The 27,146-nt window shown below is 40.0% G+C and overlaps 1 protein-coding gene and 1 long non-coding RNA gene across 3 annotated transcripts in view; one reads left to right on the top strand and one right to left on the bottom strand.

Annotated features, from left to right (window-relative positions):
* Nucleotides 1–429: 429 nt before the first annotated feature.
* LOC121030618 (uncharacterized) lies at nt 430–27,146 on the bottom strand. Of its 2 annotated transcripts, none has more exons than XR_005790321.1 (4): nt 25,266–27,146; nt 14,395–14,525; nt 10,872–10,933; nt 430–3,897 (listed from the first exon to the last, which is right to left on the bottom strand). It is a non-coding gene; the product is annotated as an uncharacterized LOC121030618 (long non-coding RNA). The 2 variants fall into 2 exon arrangements; XR_005790322.1 differs by having other exon boundaries at nt 25,338–27,146.
* The window catches only part of DPP4 (dipeptidyl peptidase 4), a 109,062-nt gene continuing 96,030 nt past the window's right edge, over nt 14,115–27,146 (top strand). Inside the window, exon 1 of the mRNA XM_040475193.1 lies at nt 14,115–14,181. Coding sequence (XP_040331127.1) covers nt 14,130–14,181 — 52 coding nt within the window. The 5' untranslated portion in view covers nt 14,115–14,129. The remainder of the gene's footprint in view (nt 14,182–27,146) is intronic.

Raw genomic sequence — 27,146 nt, 5'->3', positions numbered from 1 at the left:
GATTTGGTTTCACCAAATTTGGTGGCTTCCAACTCTCAGTCCCTTGAGGCCACCTGTAGTTCCTTGCCACATAGGGTTCCCCAACATGGCTACTTACTTCCTAGGAGCCAGCAAGCGACTCCAGCAAAATGAGCACTACATTTTTTTGTAAAAAAATTACTAATCACACATACCCCAACACATTTGGCATATTCCATTGGTTAGTGTCTTCAGATGTGTTTATGGAGGGGGCTGGCTGTAGAAAACTTCAAATACTTTGTCTGACAGAATGAGAAAAGCCTTTCTGAGGAGGAAGTATTTTAGCTGAGACCTCAAATGAGAAGTAACCAGTTGTGAGAAGATGGGGGATGGAGGTGAGGAGCATTTTGAGGAAAAGGAACAGGAAGTTGGGAATGTAGCTATACCCGTAGACAGAAAATACTATCATACTACTATAACAATGGGCTTTATTTATTTCTGTGTCTGTGTTCGCCATCATCCAGAAAGCTGTATAAATTACCTCAGCATCTTCAACTCTTGCATAGTATAGACACTCAGTAAATTTAATAAATGGGTGGATTTAAAAACAAACAAACCTATTGTAAGTTAACATTAGTAACCATTTTTTGTGGAAAAAATGGTATTTTCCAAAACAAAAAGAAATAGCAAAAAATCGGCATTGTTTTACTTTTTTTAATCTCCTTAATTTCTAGCTTAATAGAAGACAGCTGTATTCTCATGTCTACTTCTGCAATCTGTTGTGCTATCATACATCACATACCCTCTGGAGAAAGCCATTGTACATTCACAAGACAAAAATTAAAAATGGAAAATGACATATTATTATTATTATTATTATTATTATTATTATTATTATGCAAATAATTGAGACCTGAAAAAGGTCTTGGGGAACTCCAGGGGTGCCCAAACCATACTTTGAGATTAATTACATAGCTGAATCAAACTAACTGAATTATCATTACTCCACATTTTTTCCTCTCTTTCTTTTTTAATACTCATGTACTCAACTGAAACAAAAATAATTATAATGAGAAAAGAACACTAGCATAAAACAATGGTTCCTCATTATCCACTTGCCTACATGGAAAATACTTTAAGCCACACCAATGTGCCATTCTAGAAATTACTGGGTTTGTTGAAGTCATCTCACACCCCCACCTCATCACTTTCCCACCACTACTTGTCTACCCACCATACAGCCTACTTTCTGGCCAATAACTACTTTTATTTCCATCTCACTTCCTAAACCCCAATTCCAACAATGCTCCTACTGCATAAACACCTCCAATCCACTGATCCCATATTTCCAGTGGTTCTCCTTATATCCTCACGCACTTCCCCCATTATCCAGCTTAAATTCCATGGTCACTTATTATAATCACTCCCTTAAATTTGTCCCCAATTTCTTTGCTTTGCTCTCACTTCACTAAACTCCCTTGGATAAAACCCAATCCTGGTTAAATTCAACATTCTGCCTACTCTGTGCCTACACCCACACCGATGAACATGTCTAGAGAAAAATCCACTGATGACATCAATCTAGATTCATGATCGCCAACATTATGTGGGTGATTAACCCTGTCCAGCAATTACATTGTATTTCCTTAGATCATTTACTCTTCTAAGTAACTATGTCTTACTTTTGTTCTTCTCAAACCCCAACGCCTCCTCCATCCTCATTCTCAGATAACTTTCCCTCCTATGTAACTAAGAAAACTAATGCAATCAGAAAAGCCCTTCCACATCTATCTATCTGCATGTGTGCTCATACCACACTTCCCTTCTTGCACTAGAGTGGAGTCATTCATATGCCTACAGATCAGCCCCTCCAATGGTATGCTAGATCCATCACCTCCTATCTACTCAAGCCATTGCTTTAGCAATTTTCCCTCTCTCTCCTGTCCAATTTATTCCTCTCTACTGGGTCTAGCCCATCAGCCTACAAACATACTTTTATTATGTATTCATTGATAAAAACTCTTCATCCTATATTTCTCTCCAGCTATTGCCCATTCTTCTCCTTCCCTTAACAACAAACTCCTTGAAAGAGCTGTCTATACTTGCTGTTTCGATTTTGCTCCTTCTGTTCTTTGTTGAACCTACTCTAATCAAACTTTTACTATGATTACTTCCCCAAATTTGTTCTTATAAAGCCCATCAGTAACTTACATATTGCTAAATCCAACGATCAATTCTCTGGCTTCATCTTCCTTGATTGTTAGCACTTGACAGACTTGTACAAGCCTTCCTTTTTACAACACTTTTTTCACATGACTTCCAGAACACTTTGCTCTCCTAGTTTTCTTCTATAGGACTGCTATGAAGGCAGAAGGGAGAAGAGTGCTATTTGAACCAGAATTGTACAAGTCTCTGTAGTCATTAGGAGATTGGGTTAGAGACAATAGTCAAATATAGAAGGCTTAGGAACCTTACCTAGGATTGAAGGAAAGAGAGTAATTGACCTTTGCATGATGCAATACCAGGGCATTGACCCTAGAAAGATAGTCCACGGAGGAAGGTAGATATTGGCATTCAGGACATCAGCTCTTGGGGATCAGAGATCCAGGCAAATGGCCAACGGATGTAGTAATGATAGGCAAGGGGAAAGATAAGGTAACCATATTGAAAATCCCAACTCCAGCCCAGTAACCAAATTGTATTGATATTAATACTATTCATACATTTACTACCTAACTCATACAAAGTGGCTATTGTTCATGGCTATTCTTTCTGCCCAATATCTCTGAGCAATGTAACTATTTTTACCCAACTGTATGGATGAAGAGACTGAGGTTAAATGGAGGTGTCCTGCAGGTTAAAACAACTAGTAAAATTATACTGAGTTATTAACAGAGTTGAGACTAGAGCTCAGATCCAAGAAAGCCAATAAATAGTGCCATGGCATCAGCAACCAGTGCTTTACACACAGAATTCTGGGCGAGAGAATCAGAAGCTTCAGATGGCATGGTCCAGAAAGACCAGTAAATCAACATCAGATCTTGAGACTGGGTGCCAGATATGGGTGAGTGTAAGGATGGGGTGGGAATAAGTAGCAATACTGACAAGCCAGCAGGAAGTGGTACTTCCTGTGTGCCAGTACATGCAGATGATTTGAACTGAGTACAGGTAGAAGAAACAGGTGGAATCACCTGACTGAAGGAATGGAGTGGAGGTGTAGAAAGCTGAGTCATCTCTGACAATCATCCCAGAGAAGAAATAAACCTACAGTTCCCTGTGGAAGATCTGATGTTTACTTCGTGGAATCCCTTGGCATCTGTCCTGAGAAGAAGCAAACATGTGGCATCTAGTGGATTGGCCATTGGGTGCTATGAGGGCTGAGCAAGGGGTGGGAAGGGTGGAATTTTTCCCTATATTTAACTAGATCATCATCCAAAGGATTTTAAACAGTTCATGGAAAATGCATAATGCTCAAAAAATGGAGTAAAAACTTGACAAAATATTTTTCTGACATGCAATTTGTTACTTCTTCTTAGAGCAGGAGTTTTGAAATTTCAGGTGTAACAGTATATTAAACAAGTGTGACCCATAATGAAATCACAGCACCTGCTTTTATGATCCATTCCCCCTACACATGGGTTCAATGGAGTTAACCTTCCCTTGCCCTTGGATGAACACTCAGGCATATTCTAATGACTTTTTTAGACATTATCAGATGTCTATGTCAGGAAAACGGTCACTTTAGTAACAAAGAGAGTTAAATCCACTAACTGGAGTATCTTACATAGTCCAAAACTGGAACTGATTTATCCTAAACCTCTTGCCTCCTTGCTTGGGCTGCTGCCCTGTGGAGGGTTATCCATGATTTCTTCACTCTGTGCTCTTCCTCTTCCCTTCTGATGTTCTTCCTGCAGCTTACTAGCCAGTTCCTGGGTGGAGCTAGAGTCAGGAGAAGAACAAGAAATAGTAAGGGGATAGGCAATGTCCTTCATGAACTAGTTTTGTCTAAATGTTTTAAATGTTTACAAATGAGTCTTTCTTTTATGAATACTGTCATAAGCATCCTGTCAGGTCCCTCCTAGACCTCCCTGCAGTTCCCTTGTCCTGGACAGATGCATCCTATTATGGGTTGTCAAGGGTAGGATGACCAACCATCCCAGTTTTATCAAGGTGTATCCATCCCTGTTTTAGCATTGGAAGTCCCATGACCCAGGAAACTCATCAGTCTGGTTAAACTGGAAGAGTGGGTCACCCTAGTCATGCCTCTATAGCCCTTAATTAATCTGGTTATCAACTACAACTTCTGGATTCTGGTCCTTCACCCACCTAGACCCCTATTAGACAAAGACAATAATAAATTCACACTGCCTCACTCAAATCACCCTCATGCCTATTCCACATAGACTATTCCTTCGCTCCTTAGAAATCTGGAGGTATAAACCCTTCATCTTTATTGAATCCAAGTATTTGTAGCAATTATCTCCAAATGTACAAGGGAAGCAGCTCCCGGAACCTCCCTTCCTCTTTCTTGGAGGGAATCAAGTATACCGTGGGCCCATTAGATCTTTTCTTTTTTTTTTTTTTTAACGTTTATTTATTTTTGAGACAGAGAGAGACAGAGCATGAACGGGGGAGGAGCAGAGAGAGAGGGAGACACAGAATCGGAAGCAGGCCCCAGGCTCTGAGCCATCAGCCCAGAGCCTGACGCGGGGCTCGAACTCACGGACCGCGAGATCGTGACCTGGCTGAAGTCGGACGTTTAACCGACTGCGCCACCCAGGCGCCCCCCGTGGGCCCATTAGAATAGATTCCTTTCCATTTACCTCTGAGAGGGTCTGGTGACATCCAGTGGGCCTCAAGGGGTGTCTAATTTGAGCTTCTGCTTGGGAAGATACATGTTCCTCATGGGTGTGGTCAAGCCTGCTTGTAACCCCCATGAGGTGGATAGTGAGCCTATAAATAACCCTGACCTGGAGCTGCTTATCTTGTCTATTCTATGAGGTAGGATAAAAAAGACATTATTAATTAAATCACATTAAAAATATAAGAATAATTTTAATAAAATAATAAAATAAAACTGTTATTTGAAATAAAATAGCAGTGATAAATAATAAATTTTAATAAAATTTGATTTAAAAAATAAAGGTAGCACTTAACCCTGTTGCCATTGCCCTGTTTGGCTGACTTTCTTTCTTTCTTTCTTTCTTTCTTTCTTTCTTTCTTTTTATTTTTATTTATTTTTTTTTTAATTTTTTTTTTCAACGTTTATTTATTTTTGGGACAGAGAGAGACAGAGCATGAACGGGGGAGGGGCAGAGAGAGAGGGAGACACAGAATCGGAAACAGGCTCCAGGCTCTGAGCCATCAGCCCAGAGCCTGACGCGGGGCTCGAACTCCCGGACCGCGAGATCGTGACCTGGCTGAAGTCGGACGCTCAACCGACTGCGCCACCCAGGCGCCCCTCTTTCTTTCTTTTTAATGAAGTATAGTTGACACAGTATTACATTAGTTTCAGGTGTATAACAGTGATTCAACAAGTCTATACATGATGCTATGTTCACTGCAAATACAGCTATCATTTGTCTCCATACAATACTATTACAATACCATTGACTATATTCCCCAGGCTATGCCTTTTATTCTTATGGCTTGTTCATTTCATAACTGGAAGCCTGTTCCCATATTCGGCTTTCTAAGGTGTAAGCTAGGCACTAATCTTCTGAGAATCCCAACCGCAAGAAACATCGTTCAAAATGCTCCCAATGAACCCACAGAAGTCTCCTCTTTCTAAAGTTGGAACAAAGGAGATAATACCCACACCATTCCCTAGGTTGGAGCAACTTTTCTTTCCAAAGATGTCACTTCAAAATTCTCCATATCAACTCGGCATTTTAAAGTGGTTGAGGGGATTCAAGTCACGGAATGTAGATGTTGCATACTGTGATCTGGCTAAAAAATATCAGATCAAGTCTATCTTGGTGTCTCAGGCTCTAACTTTAATTTTAACACTCTATTACACAAGATTATAAAACACACACACACACACACACACACACACACACACACACACACACACCAAAACACTCTACCCAGTAGGTGGCACCTGCAGAAATACATGCAGAGCATTTGTAGCAGATTGTATTTTCCAAAAATTGCCATAGCAATGTTTATGTTCCCACATACTCTCCCAGAACCTTGACATCCTTCCCTCAAGCAATGGAACCTATTCTCTTCTGTCTGAATATGGAACACTTCAGTGACTTTCTTCTAACAAACACAATGTAGTGGAAGTCTGACTTCCTAGATTAGATCCAAACAGGTAATATAGCTTCTAACTAGTTTTCTTTTTCCTTCTTCCTCCCCTTCTCCCTCCTTGCTCTACGCTCTCTCTCAAGCAGCACTAGCTACATAATTTGTGGGACCTGAGGCAAAATGAAAATAAGCTGCTTGTTATTCAAAAATTTAAAATTTCAAGACAATGGTGACAGTGCAATAAACCAAGCATGGGCTCTTTTTGAGTGTGGGGCTTTGTGTGACTGCACATATCACAAGCCCAGGAAATCGGCCCTGCTGGAGATGCTGACCCTTGAAAGCCAGCCACCATGCGGAGAGGAAGCCCATGCTACATGGAGAAGCCACATGTAGCTCTTCCAGTTGAAAGCCCTAGGAAGACCCTCAGCCAACAGCCACACCAACCACCAGACATGTGACTGAACGAGTATTCAGATGATTCTAGTACTCAGCTTTCCAGTCTCCTGGATGAGGTCCCAGATGTTGTAGAAACAAGCTGCTGTCATTGTGCCCTGTCCAAACAGTCCATGTAAATAATAAAAGGTTCCTTTATGCCGTCATATTTTGGAGTTGTTACAAAGCCATCTTAATACAACAGTATGATTTATAGACACAATTTATGAAAGACTTCAGCCCAGTCACACCTGCCCACTACTATACCCTCAGACACCAGAGCCCTACAGTGTTGCTGAAAAAGTTCCAATGTTCTGGACTGCAACCAATACAACACCATAGTGACCAGACCACAAAACTTCCCATCTGCACCCTACTGCTGCCTAAAACAGCCCCTGCTTTTGGCATCTTGGCCAGCATCGAACCTTAACCATTCTCCAGCTAAGGTTCTGCAGCTCCCTTTAGAGCTTTAGCCTTAGGACCTTTGAGACCATGCAACCCTGATATCATGGGCAACCCTCTAGGTACACTCGCCAATAAGACCGAACCCCCTCATCCCGAATTCAGACTTAGGTTTACTCTTCCAGCAACGTTGTACATTAAATTGACCTGAGGGAGTGGCTTCAGAACTTATGCATCATTTATATCAGGATTTCTATGAAAATGAGGGTCTGAGATCCAAATCTCAAAGTTTTGAAACCCAACCTTTTCATTAAGAACCACAATCTACTCCCTAAAAATGTACAATCCATTTGACTTAAATAGTTACTGGAGGCTGATGGCTCTGTCTTTCCGCCTGCTTATTTGAGTGACTTTGGGAGTCATATCTCTTGGAATTTAAAACACTCAACCCAAAGCAATGTAATATGTCATAGCAGTCTAGAAAAGAAATACAAAAACAAAAACTCTAACTAGAAGGTTAGACATTTTTTAGGTTTTACAAATTATGAAACCATGACCACTGAAAGAAACTCATCCATTATACAAAATGATGTTATGAGTTATTTTGAAAAATATAGGAATGTTCTCAAAGTAAATGGGGATTTTACTATAGTAAATTTATTCCATGCAACAACTTACTAAATTATCTATCTGTTCCACTCTTGTTAGTTCCCAAATTTAGCTGTTCCTAAGCAAAGATGCCTTTTTTTTCTGACTCTTCCTTTCAGTCATATATCAATGCTTGTACCATTTCAAAACCATGTAAACAATTAACTTACATGATACGCACTTTTAAAAAATCTAAATATTCTCAAATCTTGAAAATATTTCTCACATTCCTTTTTGGTATCCAGTTACCAAACAAAGTTAAATTCAGATTGTTATCAAACTTGTTTTCCATACCCAAACTGCATTCGGCTTATTTGGAATTCACCAAGCATAAGAAAAATTTAATAGAAAATTAAAATAAAATGGCATTGTACCCCTAAAGGGTTACATTTAATTATTAAAAAACAAATCTGTGACGTTTTTTTTCTGTTTTCTTTTCTTTTTCCTGAACTATATCCAAATGAAACCAAGCAAGATCATAAAGAAAGGTTATCAAAATATGCAGTTCAGATTCCCTACAGGACCATTCCTATTGCCATAGTACTACAAAGTCGTAATAGCAGTAAACTATGAGGAAATGTGAATTCCTAGTTGAAAATCTGAAAAAATCTGAAAACAGGATGTTAGAGAACAATGGCAAGCCACCCTGCCTAGTGGTGTATGTACAGTTAGAGAAATTGGCCAAATTTTATTATGAAATAAATGGAAACATTTTTAAGCACTTTGGAATGTTTTCATACTATTTAACTCCAAGTAGACATTCAATTATAAGCTTGTTAAATAAAATAATATGGTTTATCTCATTTTTCTCTCATCAACGACTGTGCAAGATGGGTAACACTATCACTGTTGCACGGGGAACACCTTGGGATTACTCAGCCACTAGCTGCATTCAACCCTCTTCCAACATCACACATCTGATGCTGCATTCACTCATTCATTCATTTTCTCATTTGCTTATTCCTTCACTCTTCACACCCAAAGATGTGCTTAACACATTTGAAGAGTACCCAGTTCGGTGGGGAACAGAGACACGGGAACTCAGACGTTCCATTATGGAGTAAGCTATGCGATAGAGGTAAACTGTTTGGAGCAGGCAGTACTCCCCAGAGGAGGTCATACTCAGTAGCATCCTAAAATAGAGATAACCGAATGAACTTGTTTTAATGCATATTGTCTAACTCAACACTTCTCAAACTATGCTGGAAGGAACACTAGCATTTGGCTTACTCTCAATATTCTGTGGATAACAGAATATCCCAATTAACAAGAGTTGCTCTGTGGTAGGACCAAGCACTTCATTCACTGTAAATAATTTAAGCTGGCTCACTGTTTCATCAATAAGCCTGCTGAGTTTGATTATTCAGAATTAGTCCGACATAATCTGGCTCATTTATGCAATAAGATGCAAGAAATGATCTCACAGCTGAATATTCTGACCTGGGAGGATCAAGGCACAAGACCCCAGAACAGAGAAGACAACTGCTAAACATTGCATCATACCACAATTTTCAGCGTTCCTGTGGCTAATACTCTGCATGGCTTTTCTTAATTGCTTGAGAATAAATTGGACAGTCTTTGGATGAATTTAGTGGGTGTGATAAAAAGTGAATTCATTTTAAAAACAAACTAGAGGTGCTAATAAGCTGGATTTGTCAGTATTTAATCAAGAAACCAAAATTGTGGGGAGCCTGGGTGGCGTAGTCGGTTAAGCGTCCGACTTCAACCAGGTCACGATCTCACGGTCCGTGAGTTCGAGCCCCGCGTCGGGCTCTGGGCTGATGGCTCAGAGCCTGGAGCCTGTTTCTGATTCTGTGTCTCCCTCTCTCTCTGCCCCTCGCTCGTTCATGCTCTGTCTCTCTCTGTCCCAAAAATAAATAAACGTTGAAAAAAAATTTAAAAAAAAAAAATAAATAAACCAAAATTGAGTTATCAAAGGAGCTTTTTGAAGTTGTACAAGACAAAACCTCTCTACGCCAGGGTGAGACCAAGCAGCACCGACCACAAGAAGTCACTGAGCACTCACGTTTCCTGGGAGGACAGAGAAGGGAGCTGGGTGGATAATCTGAGCAGCACAATGTTGAAAGCTGAAATTAGAATTAGTTAGAAAAAATTCAAAGTGCAAAGGAGCCTCTCCACACATCTTCAATTGTACGCAGCAAGTAACCAGGTCTCAGTAACAACGTTGAGAAAAGCACACCCTTTTGTGAATTAGAAACTCGGCTGCAACCGAAGTAGCCCCACCTCTTGTCGTGGGTTTCCTGCCATTGGAAGTCTCAAATGTGTGCTGGTAATTTCTACTACAATTTTCCCTCAGGATACAACTTGCAGCCATGGAATACATGGTAGGCGTTCTAAGGTTTGTTTACGTTTGCCATGGTTTTAAATGTCTGGAGCAAGACAGCACAAGTTCAGGGTGAAAGGGTGCCCTCTAGAACATGACAGGGCCCATCTCAGGGCTCACTATTTTAATATCTAAAGGGGCTTTGATTTTCAGCAGCACAGAATGCTTCTTACCTTAGCTGATACATCACACTTGCAAATAAGCCCCTTGGACACTTTGCGGCTTGATTATGTTAGCACCGAGGCTCCCCCGTGCTGCAATCAGAGCAACTAGGGGTAACAGAAATTTGTTGAGCGTTTGCCCTGTGCTGGCCTCTTTGCATTATTTCCTTTCTTGGCAGGGAATTGGGACTCACTGATTCTGAAGTACCCACACCTTGATTGCCATGCCGATAAAGTTGTCCCCACAGCACCTGGCTCAAGACACAGCAGGAACCGTCTGTCCCTCAGCCAAGGTTCTTTCTACAACTCGTGGGAAGGCTAATGTCCTTTCTTATTCTGCCAAACTTCACGTGAAGTATATTCTGTACTTTGGTTACAGAGGGAGGGAGGGTGTGGGAGAAAAGAAGAACAGAGAAAACAATGCTCTGCTTCTCATGTAAAGCTGCAATTCTTTTTTGGAGGAAGTACAAACTGCATGAAAGTGCCCTGTTCCTCCTCTTTCTACATCTAGCTCCCTCCACCCTTATTTTCTTGGCTCTTCTAAGACCCATCTTTTGCTATAAGAGGGTAAATATTGGGGAGGGGCAAAGAATGTTTGAAAACAATTCTAGTTCTTCTTTGGAATCCCAGAAAGCATGTAAAACCATACTTTTACCCATATGCAATGTACTCACCTGCCATAGTTGCACTGGCTTCCTGACACCCCCACTGTCATTTGTCACCTGTCCTACCTATACTGTGATGGAAACATAAGAAAAGATGCAACATCATTTCCACAACCTTGTAAATGCTCAAATCTTTTTTTTTTTTTTTAATTCTGGAGTTTCAGAGCAAAACCAAATGGTGCTAATTACTAAAAAGCAAGTTTTCCAAACCAAATAATAAATCATTTTGAAAGGAAATCTTCGAATCAGCCATTTACGGCATTTGGCTTTACTCTGTTTTACAAATATCAAGTCAGTCTTCACTGATCTAGTCCAATGAAAAATTAGGCTGAAAAAAAAAAAAAGAAGAAAAAAAAACAAGAAATAACAAAATTAAGACTGACTCTTTTTTAGCATTGTAATTATAAGGAAATTTCACAATTACACATACATGTGTGTAAGTAATCTTGTGAATTTATATACTCATTTAGCAGATGTTTTCCAATCATCTACAATATACTAAGTATGCCACCCCCAACCTTAAAGCCTTAACACTATAATTCATTATGTTCTCTCATAGGACATTGGGCGGACTGGGCTCAGTTGGGTCATTCTTATGCAGGGTAGCTCATGTAGTTGCAATCAGATAGTGGTTTAAGCCTTCAACTGATGGCTTGACTGGTCGGGACTTCCAAGTTGGCTTGTTTCACAGCTAGGATGGCTGGAACAACTGGGCAGGCTAGCTGCCTTTCCTCCCCCCTCCCTCCCTCTGTGTCTCTCACCACGTAGTCTATGACAAAGCCAAGTTAGATGTCCTTAGAGCCAGGAAACCCACAGCAGTCACACTTATGAATGCTGCCAGAGCACAGAGACCGAGGCAGAAATGCCACGCTTCTTATGGCCTCAGAAGTCACCAGCTTCTCTTCCACTGATTTATTGATTATTTATCCTATTGATTATTTATAATAATATTGATTATTATCCTGTGTACCCAATTATTTATCTATTGACTACACAGGACAAGCCTACATTTGCTGTGGGAAAAAATTACCCAAGGCATGAATACAGGGAGGTTTGGTTTGTTGGGGAGACCATTGTTAGCAACTAGCCAAGATACATAAGCACAGTTCCTAACCTCAAGAAGCTAATAGTAGCTAAATAAACACTGAATTAAGTTTTAAGTCCCGACTACTAACTTTGGTTTTTCCATATGGTTGTCAAAGTCATTTCATCTTTAAAAACCAAACAACAAAAAACTGGACTGAAATACCTACTGAAATGAATTTTTAATGGTGAATTTTTAAGTATTATGCAGAAATTAACAAATCATGCTGTCAAGAATATTTATGGATGTTGCTCATATGGAAAGCAGGACACAGATATACATATATATATGGAAAGCAGGACACAGATATACATATATATATACAATATATATATATTGTATATTTGTAGACTATTCCTAATTTTGCTTAAAACACACATGTTAATACATGCACATGTACATACACATATAAATTCACAGAAACAAGACTAAAAAAAAAAATCCCACGAACATATTTAAGATGGTTAGGATATAAGTGTTTGTGTTTTCTTTCTTTGTACTTTTCTAATTTCCACAATGAACATCTATTTCTTCTAAAACAGAATCAGTGTTATAATATAGTATATTTAAACTAATATCCTGAGAGGGAAGGAAAGTGAACAGTCTTTCTGGAATTTGGGCTTCCCAAGATAACATAATAAGATGGCAAATTAGCATTGAATCCTAATATGATACTTGGTAAAAGTGAAGTGAAGACTTCAGGGTAGCTGAGGTGAGGTTCACAGGACTTCAACATTAATCACCTTATATAGGAGGAGTTATACAACAGAGTATTTCTTAAATGTCCTATGAGCAGAAACCACATCTTGACATAGGAAAGAGTACAAGGTCTCTGGGTTCTGTCCTCAAACACTGAGGTTCTTAAGAGAGAAGTGCTTTTGACCATGATATTTGTGTGATGCCATTTGACCTATTTCATAAGTTTCCAAAAAAGAGAATAAGAATAAAAACAGGTAAAAGAGGAAACATAAATAAATATATATGTATGTCTCCACAGTGTATGAGGTCATCCATCAAGGCCATCCATTGGGGAATCCAATAAATTGGAATTATGGTGGGAAGAATGCCCTTTCCTCTCCTATAGGAAGATTATATGGAGAGGAATAGGAAGAAATTTCAGTGGGAGGAGCCCATGAGTGATAAGAAGAAAGAATAACTTAGTGGTGATAGAGTGGTTAGTTGAGCACTAAGCCGCTGTCACAGGTAACGAAATGTAGGGCATAAACCACAGTTTAATTTAAAAATAACTCAGGGATGCTTGGATAGTTCAGTCAGTTGAGTGTCTCACTCTTCATTTCAACTCAGGTCATGATCCCAGGGTTATAGGATAGAGCCCCAAGTCAGGCTCTGTGCTGAGCGTGGAGCCTGCTTAAGATTCTCTTTCTCTCTCTCTCTCTCTCTCTCTCTCTCTCTCTCTCTGCCCTCTCCCCGACTTGTGCTCTCCCTCTCTCTCTCTTTCAAATATAAATAAATAAATAAATAAATAAATCACTCAAGTTCTTCATTTTTCAAGGACTGTTAAAAATGTTGAAGTACATAGTTCACAATGCTACCCTAAAATTTTCTTTCCCCTTTATGGAATGTCTGCTAGTCACCTGCCCCAATATCCATTTTCCTTTTCTTCCTTTGAAGTAGAACCCGTGATTTGGCTGGACAGCTAGAATAAAGTAAAAACATCTCCCAGGTGTGGCCACTTGACTAAATTCTCGGCAATGAGTTTAAGTGGAAGTGTTGAGTGCAGCTCCTGAGAAATCTTCTCAAAGGGTGTCGGCAGGCCTTCCCTCTTCCTTCCTCCTTTATGCTGGCAATAATACAGATGATTTCACTAGAACTGAAGCTCCTATTTGGACCATGGGAGAGCCCGCTAAAGACAGTGGAATAAGAAGGGAGAAAGACCCTGAGTCCTTGATGCTTATGGAACTTCCATGACGGTGATGAACTACCTACGTTTGGACTTTTTATTTTTTATAATTTTTTAAATGTTTATTTATTTTTGAGAGAGAGACAGACAGAGCACGAGTGGTGGAGGGGGCAGAGAGAGAGGGAGACACAGAATCCAAAGCAGGCTCCAGGCTCTGAGCTGTCAGCCCAGAGCTCAACGCAGTGCTCAAATTCATGAATTGCGAGACCATGACCTGAGCCGAGGTCAGACGTTCAACCGACTGAGCCACCCAGGCACCACTATGTTTGGACTTTTTAAAGTGACTGAGGAAGAGGAACAATCTTCTGTGGTAGGTAAGCTACCATTCTTCAGAGGATTTTCTGTTGCTTGCAGCTAAATGTAATCTTCGCTGATTCAAAGTCAAATCCCTTAGATTCTAAATCTCTATATCTTCCTTTTCTAAAATCCCCTAGAAAAACTCCTCCATACTTGCAGTCTCCAGGATCCCAGCCTCAGTCAGACCCCAAGAGGTTTTTCTTTCATTTCCCAAGAGAAGAACATCTCACCTCCCCAGTAACCAGGTTCCTGTCATTCCATCCACTCATTCATCCTCCTGATTTCAGGCTGTAGCTACCTGTCCTCATTCTCAATTCTTCACCACAGATTTCACATGGCTGGTGGCAATGGCAGGACCACTCTGGAAGTCAGGATGGGAAGAAAATAAGCAATCACAGCCTAATCTTTCTTAGAGGAAGGGAAAGGGAGTTGTGGGGAGATCCATACATTAATTAAAATTAATAAATTTTACTGTATCACACAACTTTGGGGAAGCGAAATAATTAAGGGAAAATTTCAATGTTGAAAAGATACATTTTTCACACGTGCAAATAGCTTTGTAGAAAATGCATATTTTTTCCTGTGATTATTTCTTGTATTGAATAAGATAAATTGAAAAAATGAAAAATCATACAGCTCTTTGAGATGATATTTGAGAAAGAGCAATTCTGGAGCAGCATTTTAATTATTTTAGATCTTACACTTACATGGCATTTAAATGCATTACTTCTTTTTACATCCTAAACAACTCTAAAAGGTGAATATTATTATGACCCTCTATACACAGGAGAAAGCTGAGGCTCAGAGAAGTCAAATCCCTCACCCACATTCATATAATAGTCAAGCTAATATTACTGTTCTCAGATATTGCCTGTCCCACACTATGGGAGGATTAGACCCTGTCACATCTTTGGCATCAGGCTTGGCAATATGACTTGCTTGGGCCAATGAAATGTGAGTAGAGGTCCAGTGTCAGTTCCAAACATAAGTTTTGAGAGTGATTCTTCTACCTTCCTTTCCTTGCTATGAGGCCCGCCTGCCTGGGTAGAAGCTGATTCACTGAAAAAATATGTAGAGTTGAGCCACAACTGGTGGACACTTAATCCTACCAAGAAATACCACTCTATTTACTCCTGTCAGACAGTTTAGACTAAGGTGATGCACAACATGAGTGAATGGAAAGCCTGGGTCTGAAAGCCCAGTGCACTCCATGCAGCATCTGCTTAGTGTTCCCTGGCATTTCAGCACAATCTAAAGAGCCGAAGGAATGGCCATAACTCTCCATTTCCTCCCTCCCCCACGGTGGGAATTTCTTCAGTCTACTTGAACCTGGCAACCTATTATCCCAGGCCGGTATTGATGTTTTCCCAAAGGGCCTGTTGTCAGGCCATTTAAGTGCAATTCAACACACAGGACTATTCTTGACTGGTGCCCAGGGCCCCTGAGGGCCCGGCTGCTACAGAACTCAGCTGGACAGTGGCTCTTCTGCCCACCAACGGGCTCTCACTCTCACTGCCATCAAACTCCAGCTCCCCACTCCACCATGGTCAAATGCACTAGGAGAGTTTCCCTGGACACTTCCCTCTTCCCCTCTTCCCTGTTTGAATCCCTCAGCTTTGTAAGAGGAATAAAAGCTTTGAGATTAGGGGTGTCACTGTAGTTCCAAGACAGAAGGCTTTAGGCAAGCCACAAGAAAAGGCTACTCATAGCTCACCTTTATTAAAAAAAGGGAGATCAATAGGTATCTTGTCAAGGTCCAACAAGGAAGGACAGCAATCATCACAGAGAAAGCTAACATTTAGGCCGGAGCTGTACCAGGACATCAACTGTGGCTGACATGGCTGCCAAGGAAACCCTGAGTTCCCCAGAGTTCATGGCAAGGTTAAGAATCAGCTTGGTAGCTATGTGACAGGACCTTGGCGGCAGGAGGGGGGGGGTCCCAGAAATCTGCTGGGTAGAACACAACTTGGTCATCCTCTCCAAGGCTGGTGTGGCTTGAGAAATGTGCATAATAGTTTGATTATATTTGTCACAGCAAATGCTCTCTTGCCAAAAGTGTTTATCCTCCACCACCAAATACATGGATACGACAACTTGTGATGAGTTGAAACTGTGTAAGTTTTCCCATATCTTATTGTCAGTAATAGTGTTTTTCATTGATATGAAAGAATATGGGGAAGTTTTAAATATCTACAAGGAAAAAAATCGTACTGGTTACAGTGCTTTTTAAGGAAACCTTCTTACTTTTTGGATTTTTTGGAGCCATTATGATTTTAGTAACCATCTTTAAAGTTTATTTAAAATCCCATTCCTTATAAGACCTATTATCAAAGTTTTAAGAGGAAACTCAGTGGAAAAAATATCTTTGCCACAGGGCAGATGATGTGAGGAAATGTGGATATATATTTCTGATATATTTTGTGGACCAGAAAGGATTTGTAAACTCACTAAGCACCTGTTCAACTAAGCGGAAGTCCCACCATTTTATTTGCCCCAATCCTACATCTGAAGAGGGTAAAGCTTGAGGGAAAATGAGGAGGAATAGAAATTAGAACAGGGGATTACCCAAAGATTCAAAGGAGGAACCTTCAAACAGTTTGCCAGATAGGTTTGACTTGCAGTAAGAGAAGTGATTCCAAGGTCAGTTAGGGCTGTATTTTACTGTCTTTAGAACAAATATAATGTGTCCTGTAAATGGATCCATTTCTATGTTTACATATTCTGGTAAAGTCCTACATGTGTTTATGTGTGTGGGGGTGTGTGTTTCCCAAAAGCTAAGGGGAAAGGGGATTTTCCTCACTCTGGTGAAGCTAGCGGAAGAGATCTGTTTCTAGGGCCCATAAATCCCGCTGGCAACAGCTGTTCCAACTGGACAGAGGAGGAGCTCAAAAGGAAGGAAGAATGGGAACAGCTGTTATAACTGATGCTATGCTCCTCCTCTCTCCCCACAGATTCCTTTTACTAGCTGTTCAAGTCTTCTTTTTCACTTTTTTACATGACATCTATCTTTTTTTTTTAATGTTTATTTATTTTTGAGACAGAAACAGAGCATGAATGGGGGAGGGTCAGAGAGAGAGGGAGACACAGAATCTGAAACAGGCTCCAGGCTCTGAGCTGTCAGCACAGAGCCTGACCCGGGGCTCGAACCCACGAACCGTGAGATCATGACCCGAGCCGAAGTCAGACGCTCAACCGACTGAGCCACCCAGGCGCCCCTACATGACATCTATCTTAATACTCTTTCCCCAAATTCCTCATGGCTACTCCCTTACCTTCATCAGGTCTTGCCCAAATGTCAGCTTCTCATTGAGCCTTCTCTGCCCCTCCATTTATAATTTTTTACAAGTATTTATTTATTTATTTATTTAGTGTGTGAGAGAGAGAGAGAGAGCGAGAGCGAGAGAGAGAGAGAGAGAGAGAGAGAAAGAGACAGTGAGAGGGAGAGGCAGAGTGAGAGAGAGAGAGAGAGAGAGAGAAAGAGAGAGAGAGAGAATCTCAAAGAGGCTCCACTCTGCCAGCACAGAGCCCAACCCAGGACTCGATCCCATGAATGAAACTGTGAAATCATGACCTGAGCCAAAATCAAGAGTTGGATGCTCAACCAACTGATCCACCCAGGCAGCCCTCTGCCCCTCCACTTAAAAGTGCAGCCCTTCCCTCTCTAAACTAACATTCCCCATTCTCCCTTTCCACTTATTTTCTTGGTAGCATGATTTTATTCCTTTAAAATATAATATGTCATGTATACAAAGAGTGTATAAAAGATATTTGTATATTATAAATCACACTAACAGAACAAACACCTACGGAGTTTACCACAACACAAGAATTTAAACCGTTTTAAATTCCCTGTTGTCTTCCTCACCATATTCCTGATGTGTAACCAGGAGAATGTTCATAGTAGTACACATCATTTAAACCAAAACTGAAAACATCACAAATACCCATCAAAGAATGGATAAATGAACTATGATATATTCACCCAATAGAATACTCATCAGTGGAAATGAATGAACTATAGTTAAACACAACTGAGCATGGATAAATCTTAGAAACATAATGAGTGGAATAATTAAGTCCCAGAAGACCAAACAGAATATAAAATACCATTTATATAAAGCTCTAAAACAAGCAAAACAATGTTATTAACATGAATCTCCATAAATGTTAACACTATGGGACATATTCATCATCTTTATCTTAGCTAATTATTCAGATAAGACTCTTCCAACTTCAACATACATGTAAAATAATGTCTTCTCAATTCATGCCAATTTTAAACAATTTTAGTTCCCCAAATACAAAACTATATTTAACCTTCCAAGTTGGAAAATAGGAGTCAATCTTGACATCTTTTGTTTCTTGCCCACCATATAAAACTGATCACTTAAGGAAATTTTGCCTCTTCAATCTGGCCCCAATCTCCATCCAATTTCCCAGCTACCATCTCCTTAAATCAGATATTCAGCTTTGAATTCTAGATATTTAAGTTTCCTAACTCACGTACCCATTTCAGCCTATTCACAGTTTTTCTGTGAGTTATCCAGATGATTAATTTTTTTTGGTTTTTATTTCAATAAATCTCAAGTTAATTTAATATGAACACAATTGATTTATCAAACAGTCTGAAATTGGTGAGAGCTTAAACTTGACACTTTTATTTTTGTCTTCAATTGCCACATTCATTTGTGCCAGGATAAATTCTCCTTTTCAGTTACTTTCAAATGACTTCCAGGCCAGTCCATTTTTATCCAGTTAAAACTTCCTTTTCATAGAGTTCCCCACTCCCCTTTGCCCCCAGCTCATGCTGCTTTACCCCTGGCCTTTAGGGCACAAAAGGTGGGATCCTCACCTTTATTTGAGTATGTCCACTACTTGGGTGAGAGTGGGTGGGTGGGGAAATCGGAGTTATGAAGAGATACTATTGGGTCCTATGAAAGGGTGATGTTGTGGTTTTCACTTGATTATACTAATGACCCACTCCCTCAACATGGCTGCAGTGCAGCTGATGCCTCTTTGGGGGACACAATGTATGTTCCCTTCAGGGCACACTGTGTTCTTGCAGGAGGGCTCATCTCACCATTCAGTTCTGGGTGCAGGAGATCTGATCCAGCTCAGTGTATTGCAATCTCTTATTCAGTTATACCTGAAGCCAGCTCATACTGGCCAATTGTTAAACTTTCAGAAATTTTGGGAGCTGTTTATTAATCCATTGGTAGCTTGAAACCAGCCCTGGTGGGAGAACTCACACTACACTAATTGGTGAAAACTATAAACCAGTTCTATTTTCTTTTCTTTTGAAAAGCGAGCAGTCAAACATGTACTAGAATTTACTAAAATGTCCACAGCTTTCATCTCTCCCCAGTAATCTACTCCACAGCCTCTTGCTGCTGGAACCTCTTCATCCCAATCCTTTTGGACGGGGTACTGACAACATGGTTAAAGCCTGCTATCGCACATAGTGTTCAAGTGACTCAGAGGAAAATCATGCACCCTTGCCACACCAAAGGGTGTGAGTGCCAACAATTGCACTGCTGGATGTTCACTCTTCCCCATCATCTCTCTCCAAATGTTTGCTCTTTCTGCTCAAACTAGGATAGGAGCAGTCTGAGCAATCAACTGCCTAAGGAGGCTTACAGCTCAGGAGAGAAATACTGATCCTCCCTTCTTAGAGCATTTACAATGTCTAGAAGCAATTCTCCTGGAGTCTCCTTTCCACTCGGAGAGGGGAGGGACTAACTTATCATACAAATAGCACTCCCAAGGTCTTGTCTCCCTGATGATTTTCCTGGGGCAGCAGTCCTCAAACCTTCTATCTCAGGATTCTTTTACCCTCTTGAAAAATATTGAGGACTCCAAAGAGGTTTTGGTGGGTTATGTTTTGTGGGTTCCTAAAATGGAGGAATTTTTAAAACACATAAACACAGAAGCATACATTCTATTAGCCATCAGAGTGATGACATCATCTCATTTCATGTAGCCTCTAGAAATCTCTACTGTGTACATGAAAGAATAAGAGTGGAAAAGGCAAATAATGTCATGTATATACATATATATATATATATATATATATATATATATATATACACATACCTGTAAATGCTTTGGCATTATTGACCCCTCAAATAAAGGTCTCCCCTCAACGGTTTCCCCTCAATGGTTGGGAGAAAATTCTCTATGAGCCTCTTGTGTTTCTGCAGGCCTTGCTAGCACAGGCACCAACTACCTTTGCTCACTACCTTTTTAAAGATGTTTGTATTGTGAACAACCTAGGAAAACTAAAGACTTTGTGTCCCTCCCAGTGTTTGCTCAGAAAAAAAGGGCACGTTTGATTTCTGTCAATTGTAATAAGGGTAATGTCTCTTTCTGGACTGTATACTGCTCTAGGCTATATATTTAGGAATTTTTATCCATAACCACATTCTAATTTTAGAACATATTCACCACTCCACAAAGAATTAGCATTACCCTCTATTCTTCCTTACTCCTCTTCAGCCCTGAATAAGGTTTTTTAAATGATTATATCCTCACATTTTTGGAATTTGACATCAACAAAAACTTCACTCACTTAAGAAGATGATAGGAAATTTAAAATCATTTATTTGCAACTAACAAAATAGGGGCGTCTGGGTGGCTAGTGGGTTAGGTGTCAGGCTTTGGCTCAGGTCATGATCTCACAGTTCGTGGGTCCTAGCCCTGCATCGGGCTCTGTGCTGACAGCTCAGAGCCTGGAGCCTGCTTCAGATTCTGTGTCTCCCTCTCTCTCCACCCCTCCCCCACTCACACTCTCTTGCTCTGAAAAATAAATAAAACATTTAAAAAAATTTTAAAGGCATTTTAGATACTATTGAACCTTTTCATTTTCCATTAATTATATATTGCTAAGTAACAAATTATCCCTAAATTTGGTAGCTTACAACAATAATAAAAATATATAATCTCACATGACTGTGGCTCAGGAATTTAGGAATGGTTTGGCTGAGCATTTCTGCCTCAGGTCTTCCACGAGGTTGCAGTCAAGTTGTGAGTAAAGGCTATGATTATCTGAAGACTTGATCGGGGATGGAAGATGTTCTTCCAAAGTGGTTCAATCACATAGTTACTATGGTGGGCTGGAAAATGGCCCCCCAGAGATGTCCATGTCCTAAAACTCAGGATTTGTAAATATATTACCTTACATGGAAAAAAAGGACTTTACAGATGTGATTAAATTAAAAATCTTAAAATGGAGAGGTGACACTGGATTATCCACGCGGCCCCAGTGTGATCACAGAATCTATGTAAAATGGAGGTAAAAGTATTAGGATGAATAGTAGAGGGGTGCCTGGCTGGCCCAATTGGTAGAGCATGTGACTCTTGATCTCAGGGTGAGTTTGAGCCCCACACTGAGCACAGAGATTATCGTAAAGAAAAAAAAAAGATGAATAATAGAAGATGTGAAGACACAAGCAAGAGGCTGGAGTAATGCAAGAAAGGACTCATAAACCAAGGAATGTGGGGGGTCTTGAGAAGCCAAAAAAGGCAGGGAAAGATTTTTCCCCTTTGAACCTCCTGAAGGAACCAGCCTTGCCAACACCTTGACTTTAGCCCAGAAGGACTGATTTTGGATTCATGACTTCTGCAACTGTAAGATAATAAATCTGTACTGTTTTAAGCCACTACATTCATAGTAATTTGTTATGGTAGCAATAGGAAATTAATTCAATTGGAAAGTTGGCGCTGGTTATTGGCAGGAAGCCTCATTTTTTTGCCACAAGGACATCTTCTTAGAGCTTCTTAAGTGCCCTCATGACATGGTAACCAGTTTCTCCTAGAGCAAGTGATCCAAGCAAGAACAAGATGGAAGCCACAATGCCTTTCACTATCCAGCTTCAAATATCACACTTTAATTTACATAAAATCCTACTGGTTACATAGGTGAGCCCTATCCAAGATGGGAGGGGAGACTATGTAGGGCATGAATTTGAGAAGCAAGAGTTACTAGGGTCCACCTTGGAAGCTGGCTAGCACACACAAGTATTTTAGATGATAATAAAACTCTAATTTAGAGAACCTTAAAAGAGAAGTCACCTTTGTCTAGTTTCTATGCCACTAAAGAGCACATCAGCCAGCAATGGCCAGATGACCAATATAGGTAAAGACAGAGATTGGGGGTGGGGGGCACCTGAGTGGCTCAGTCGGTTAAGTGTCCCACTTCAGCTCAGGTCATAATCTCGCAATTTGTGATCTCAAGCCCTGTGTCATGCTCCATGCGGTATGGAGCCTGCTTTAGATTCTCTCGCTCTCCCTTTCTCTCTGCCCCTCCCCCACTTGTGTGCGTGCGCTCTCTCTCTCTCTCTCTCTCTCTCTCTCTCTCTCAATAATAAATTAATTAAATAACGACAGAGATTGGGGCTTTTGGCTCACAGAGACATAGGCTGGCTTCTCTGACACTCCTCCTTCCCCTTCAACACTGGCCTGGGCAATGATACTGTTGGGGCAATACTCCTTGGACACCCTCAGTATGAATTCATCCAGCAATTCAGCAGACCTTGTCACAGTCTGGATCTCTGAAAGCAGAGCCTGAAACAAAGACTTACATTCAGATAGTTGATTTGGGGAATGAGTTCAGGTCAGGGCTTGGAAGAGTAAAAGCAAAAAAAGGAGAGAAAATCAATAAAAAGATGTCCTTAGACATTAGCCACCATTATGGTGAATGAAGTTCAATCCCACAGAATCTTCTGGGGACCCTTTTGAAATGCATTCAGAACGATGCCGGGTGATAAACATTGTAAGCATTGAACCATCAGTTCCCATGCCCTTGGTCAAAAACTACTTGATGGGCATTTATTTCCCACACCTCCAGATTGCACATGTGGAGGTGTCAAGGTGATACTTACAGAACACCAAAGCCATAGCAGCTGAGAAGCCCTGGGGCAGTAAGCCAGAGGCACACTGAAAAGTTGCAAGAAAGGTGCTGCTGGGTGTATTTGGGGAGGCTGGTAAGTCTGTGTGGAAATTGGTCACCACAACAGAGACTGACAAAGTGGACTGAGAAGATTTGTAGTGCTCCACTAATGGTGCTCCATATTCACTCTTTGTCTAGGATGGAAAATCTGCAATTGGCTAGGGAAATAGATAAGTATATGCCTAGATGGCAAAGAGCCACCTTGGCCATTCTGAACATGCAATATGGTGGCAGAGTAACACATGCTATATGTTTCTTCCTGGGAACCTTATGGCACTCTGTCTTCCATGGGAAAGGAGAAAGCAAAGTCTTTTTGCCATTTCCTAAGTCCCAAATGGCGTACCTGATGCCTAACAGGAAGCCCTCTAAAATGGGAGTTCCTTACCATCCATTTGTCCTCAGCTTGGAAACCTAATTGCCAATTTTAAAGCCTAAGAAAAACCATCTCAATCGTTATTCTATTGATAAGCATATTCTAGATCACCCAGATGACTACCATATAAACAAACAAGAAAAAGATTCTTTTTTAGTGTTCACTGTGTTTGCGTTTGATAAGATCAATTATCGTAACCTGTGGTAAGTTTAAAAAGTAGCTAAAAAAACTCTTCAACATTCTTCCCATCAAGACATCAAGACATGGGATCAATGTCCCCTCCCCCTGAATCTGAGAGGACTTGTGGCTCATTGTAACCATAGAACACAGTGGAAATGACCCTTGTGTGACTCCTGAAGCTTGGTCAGAAAATGTGAGGCAAGTTCTACTTTGTGAGCTGGGACACTTGGGAGCCCTGGGCTGCCACGTAAGAAGCCTGACTCTCCCGAGGGTCCCATGCTGTGAGGAAGTTGAGACTGCCTGCAAAGGCCTATGTTGAAGCTCCGGTCAACCACCAGGCATCGACTACCAGAGTGAACACATTGAGTTACCTCCGCCCTTGAGTCTTCTCAGCTGAGCCCCAGATACCATGTGGATAAGACAAGTCATTCCCACCGTGTTCAGCCTGAATTCCTGACTCACAAAATCCACAAAGCATAATAAAATGGTTATTTCAGCAGCTCAGTCTTGAGGGAGACTTAATACATTAAAAGGAGGTCAAATAACTTCACAGCATGTTGTATAGGTGAAAGACACACAACAGTTTGAGCAGCAAAAAGAAGTAAAAGAATTGAATCATCTTAAAACACAAAGTATTATAGGGTGCGTCTGGGTGGCTCAGGCAGTTAAGCGTCCCACTGTGGCTCAAGTCATGATCTCACAGTTCATGAGTTCAAGCCCCGCATCAGGCTCCATGCTGACGGCTCAGAGCCTGGAGCCTGCTTTGGGTTCTGTGTCTCCCTCTCTCTCTGCCCCTCTCCTTCTCACAATCTTTTTCTCTCGCTCTCTCTCAAAAATAAATAAACATTAAAAATTTGTTTTTTAAATAAAAAAAACAAGAGGTATTATAGGCATAGGGAACTCTTTCATGATTATTAAAATTCATTCTTTTCATGAATTTATTTCAGCAAAACATAATCTTTCACATTAAGTTAATGTTAATTTGAATTTTAGAATTCATACGGTTTTGTTTTTATTTAATATGTAAATTCATTTGGGTTCTTTAGTTGTTTAATAAACTATAAGCAAAAGGAATTTATATATAACTAGTTAAAGTTGGTATATTATAGGATACATATTATAATAAAAATAATTTAAGTCAACTCTGAAAAATCATTTTCATTAAAAGGATTCATGTAATAATCAGATTTGCAAAAGATTGCTTTATATTGTTATCAGCTACCTTCTACTTAAAAACCACCAAAACAACCTATTGCCTGTTGCCTTTGGATTAAATACAAACCCCTTCATTAAAAAAACACAAGATCCTTCCCAATCCACCTCAAAAATCTGTCTTTATCTCTTCCCTCCCTTCATTCATTTGCCCTATGTTGCAGCCACCTCCAACTTCTCCCCAATCTCCTCAGGAACTCCTACCCTTCTTTAAAGACTCACTTCAACTGCCACTTCCTCTGTGATCTTTACAGATTCAGAGGATTCCTTTCTCTATGTTCCCACAATGTATCAGTCCAGGCCTGGCAGAAAACAGGTGGTACATTCAAATGGGTAACGTTTCCTGACAGAAACAAAACATTTCTTGAATTGACACAAGAAAACCTTACCATTAGCTCTGACTTTTGGTCAACAGATGCAGGCAGCCCACTGTGGAAGGAGCAAGAGATTCAATGCCTCACCTCATGTTTATCCTTTCCTCCGATCTGCTGCCAGGGTCCTGTTGGCTGAACCCAATAAGAAGCCAAAGGACAAAGAAACCCACTGATACAGTAGTCTATCCAGATCAGCCTCCCCGGGGAAAGGCAAGGTGGAGAAGGATGGAGGGTGGCAATGGGCGAGAAGGGAACACAAGACATCCAAGCTCTTTATTTATATGTGAATGATGTTCTGTTGCAATAACCTGTTTTCATGAGTGCTTTCCCACTGGACTCTGACCATGACATCATTACCTCTATATTCTCTGCACTTGGCAAAGGATGTGGACAGAGCAGTCTCTTAATAAGTGTTTATTGAATAATGAATTGATAAGGGAATGACATAGCTGAGAACACTGAGAGCATAACTGGTGTTCTTGAATATTTTTCAATTTTTATTTAAAAAATTTTTCTCTACAGTTGTTTTATTCCTATCATTTGGAATACACCCTCCCTCTTTTTTCTGTAATAAGCTCTTGTGTTATTTTTTTCCTAAGCAAAGCAGCTATTTGTATTGTATTTTCGTTTATTTGCATTTTGTTACTGAGATTTTAGTTCTTTAAGCCAGTTAGGATTATATCTTATAATAAAGCTCATTTTAATCTGTTTTATTTGTGTGTATATGATTGTAGAGCAATTTAATTTATAAAATAGGACACATTTATGGCACATGGCTTAAAATTTTCCCTTCAGTTTTGTTCTGATTTCCTAAATTTCTTTACACTATTTGTATGGATCTTGTCAATCAAATTTTATTCCGTATAAGAGATTAATAGAGGAATGCTACATTATAAGCCTTCCAGTTTCCTTGAATGATTTTTAGTATTCTGTAACACTTTTTTGTAATTAAGATTTAAATACCCAATCCCTCAAGACTTGCCATACAGAGAGCTGTCAATCAAACAATTGGCAGGCTCTATGATCCGCATGATGAAGTCTTTATCCCTACTCTCTGATGCCTTCAAGACCAGCTTTTGCGAGCTGATCCTTCATTTCACATGTCTTAGAACTCACTCACACTTCTTATGCTTGGAAATGTAACACACAAAGTGACAACGTAATCCACAGCTAATAAGTTAGCGGCTATAAAAATGAACATTCACATAAACTTGCCAAGCATGGAGGATGGAGGTGTTACACCGTACTCGTGTATATATGTCTGCCAGGGCAATAGTACATATGCCTTTGGAGATGCTTCTAAGTTATGCAGAGAAGCCGACAATAATTCTTGAACTTTGTCGTCAGGATCCAGTTTCATTTAAGAGCCAAACCAACAGCATCAAAACACTTGGCCATGATCAGCCACAATCCAGCCGGTGAAGAACACATATAAAACTAGCCCTTGGGTTGCAAATTTTGTGGAAATAAGGCTATCTGAGCTGACTCTGTTGTGTCTTAGTTTGGGATACACGCTTTCACTGAAAAAATAATAGCAATGAGGGAGTTCTTGGATCTATTTTCTGCATATCTTTTAACTCCTTTCAGAGTCAAGTAAAATGAATAATCACTATTATTGCTTAGAGAAAGATTTTGATATTAAATTTACATCATTATTCTGAGTATAAAAATATAATTCTAGTGTTTTAAATTTTACATTCAAAATTTAAATGTTTAGGTTTATTCCGTTACAATTAATACTTAAATTAATGCATAATAAAATTTAACAGTGGCCTAAGATTTGAACCCCACACCATAAAACTGAGTTTTGCCCATTGAAATCTAATTTTAAATTTACCTATCCTACACAATAAGATAGGGTATTTGATGTATGATGCTTTAAACATTTATAAATTC

Source organism: Herpailurus yagouaroundi, unplaced genomic scaffold (genome assembly GCF_014898765.1).
Source record: "Herpailurus yagouaroundi ecotype Mexico unplaced genomic scaffold, PumYag 140, whole genome shotgun sequence".
NCBI classification, from domain to species: Eukaryota; Metazoa; Chordata; class Mammalia; order Carnivora; family Felidae; genus Herpailurus; species Herpailurus yagouaroundi.
The sequence above is the reverse complement of the archived record's forward strand: the minus strand, read 5'-3'. Positions and strand labels throughout refer to the sequence as shown.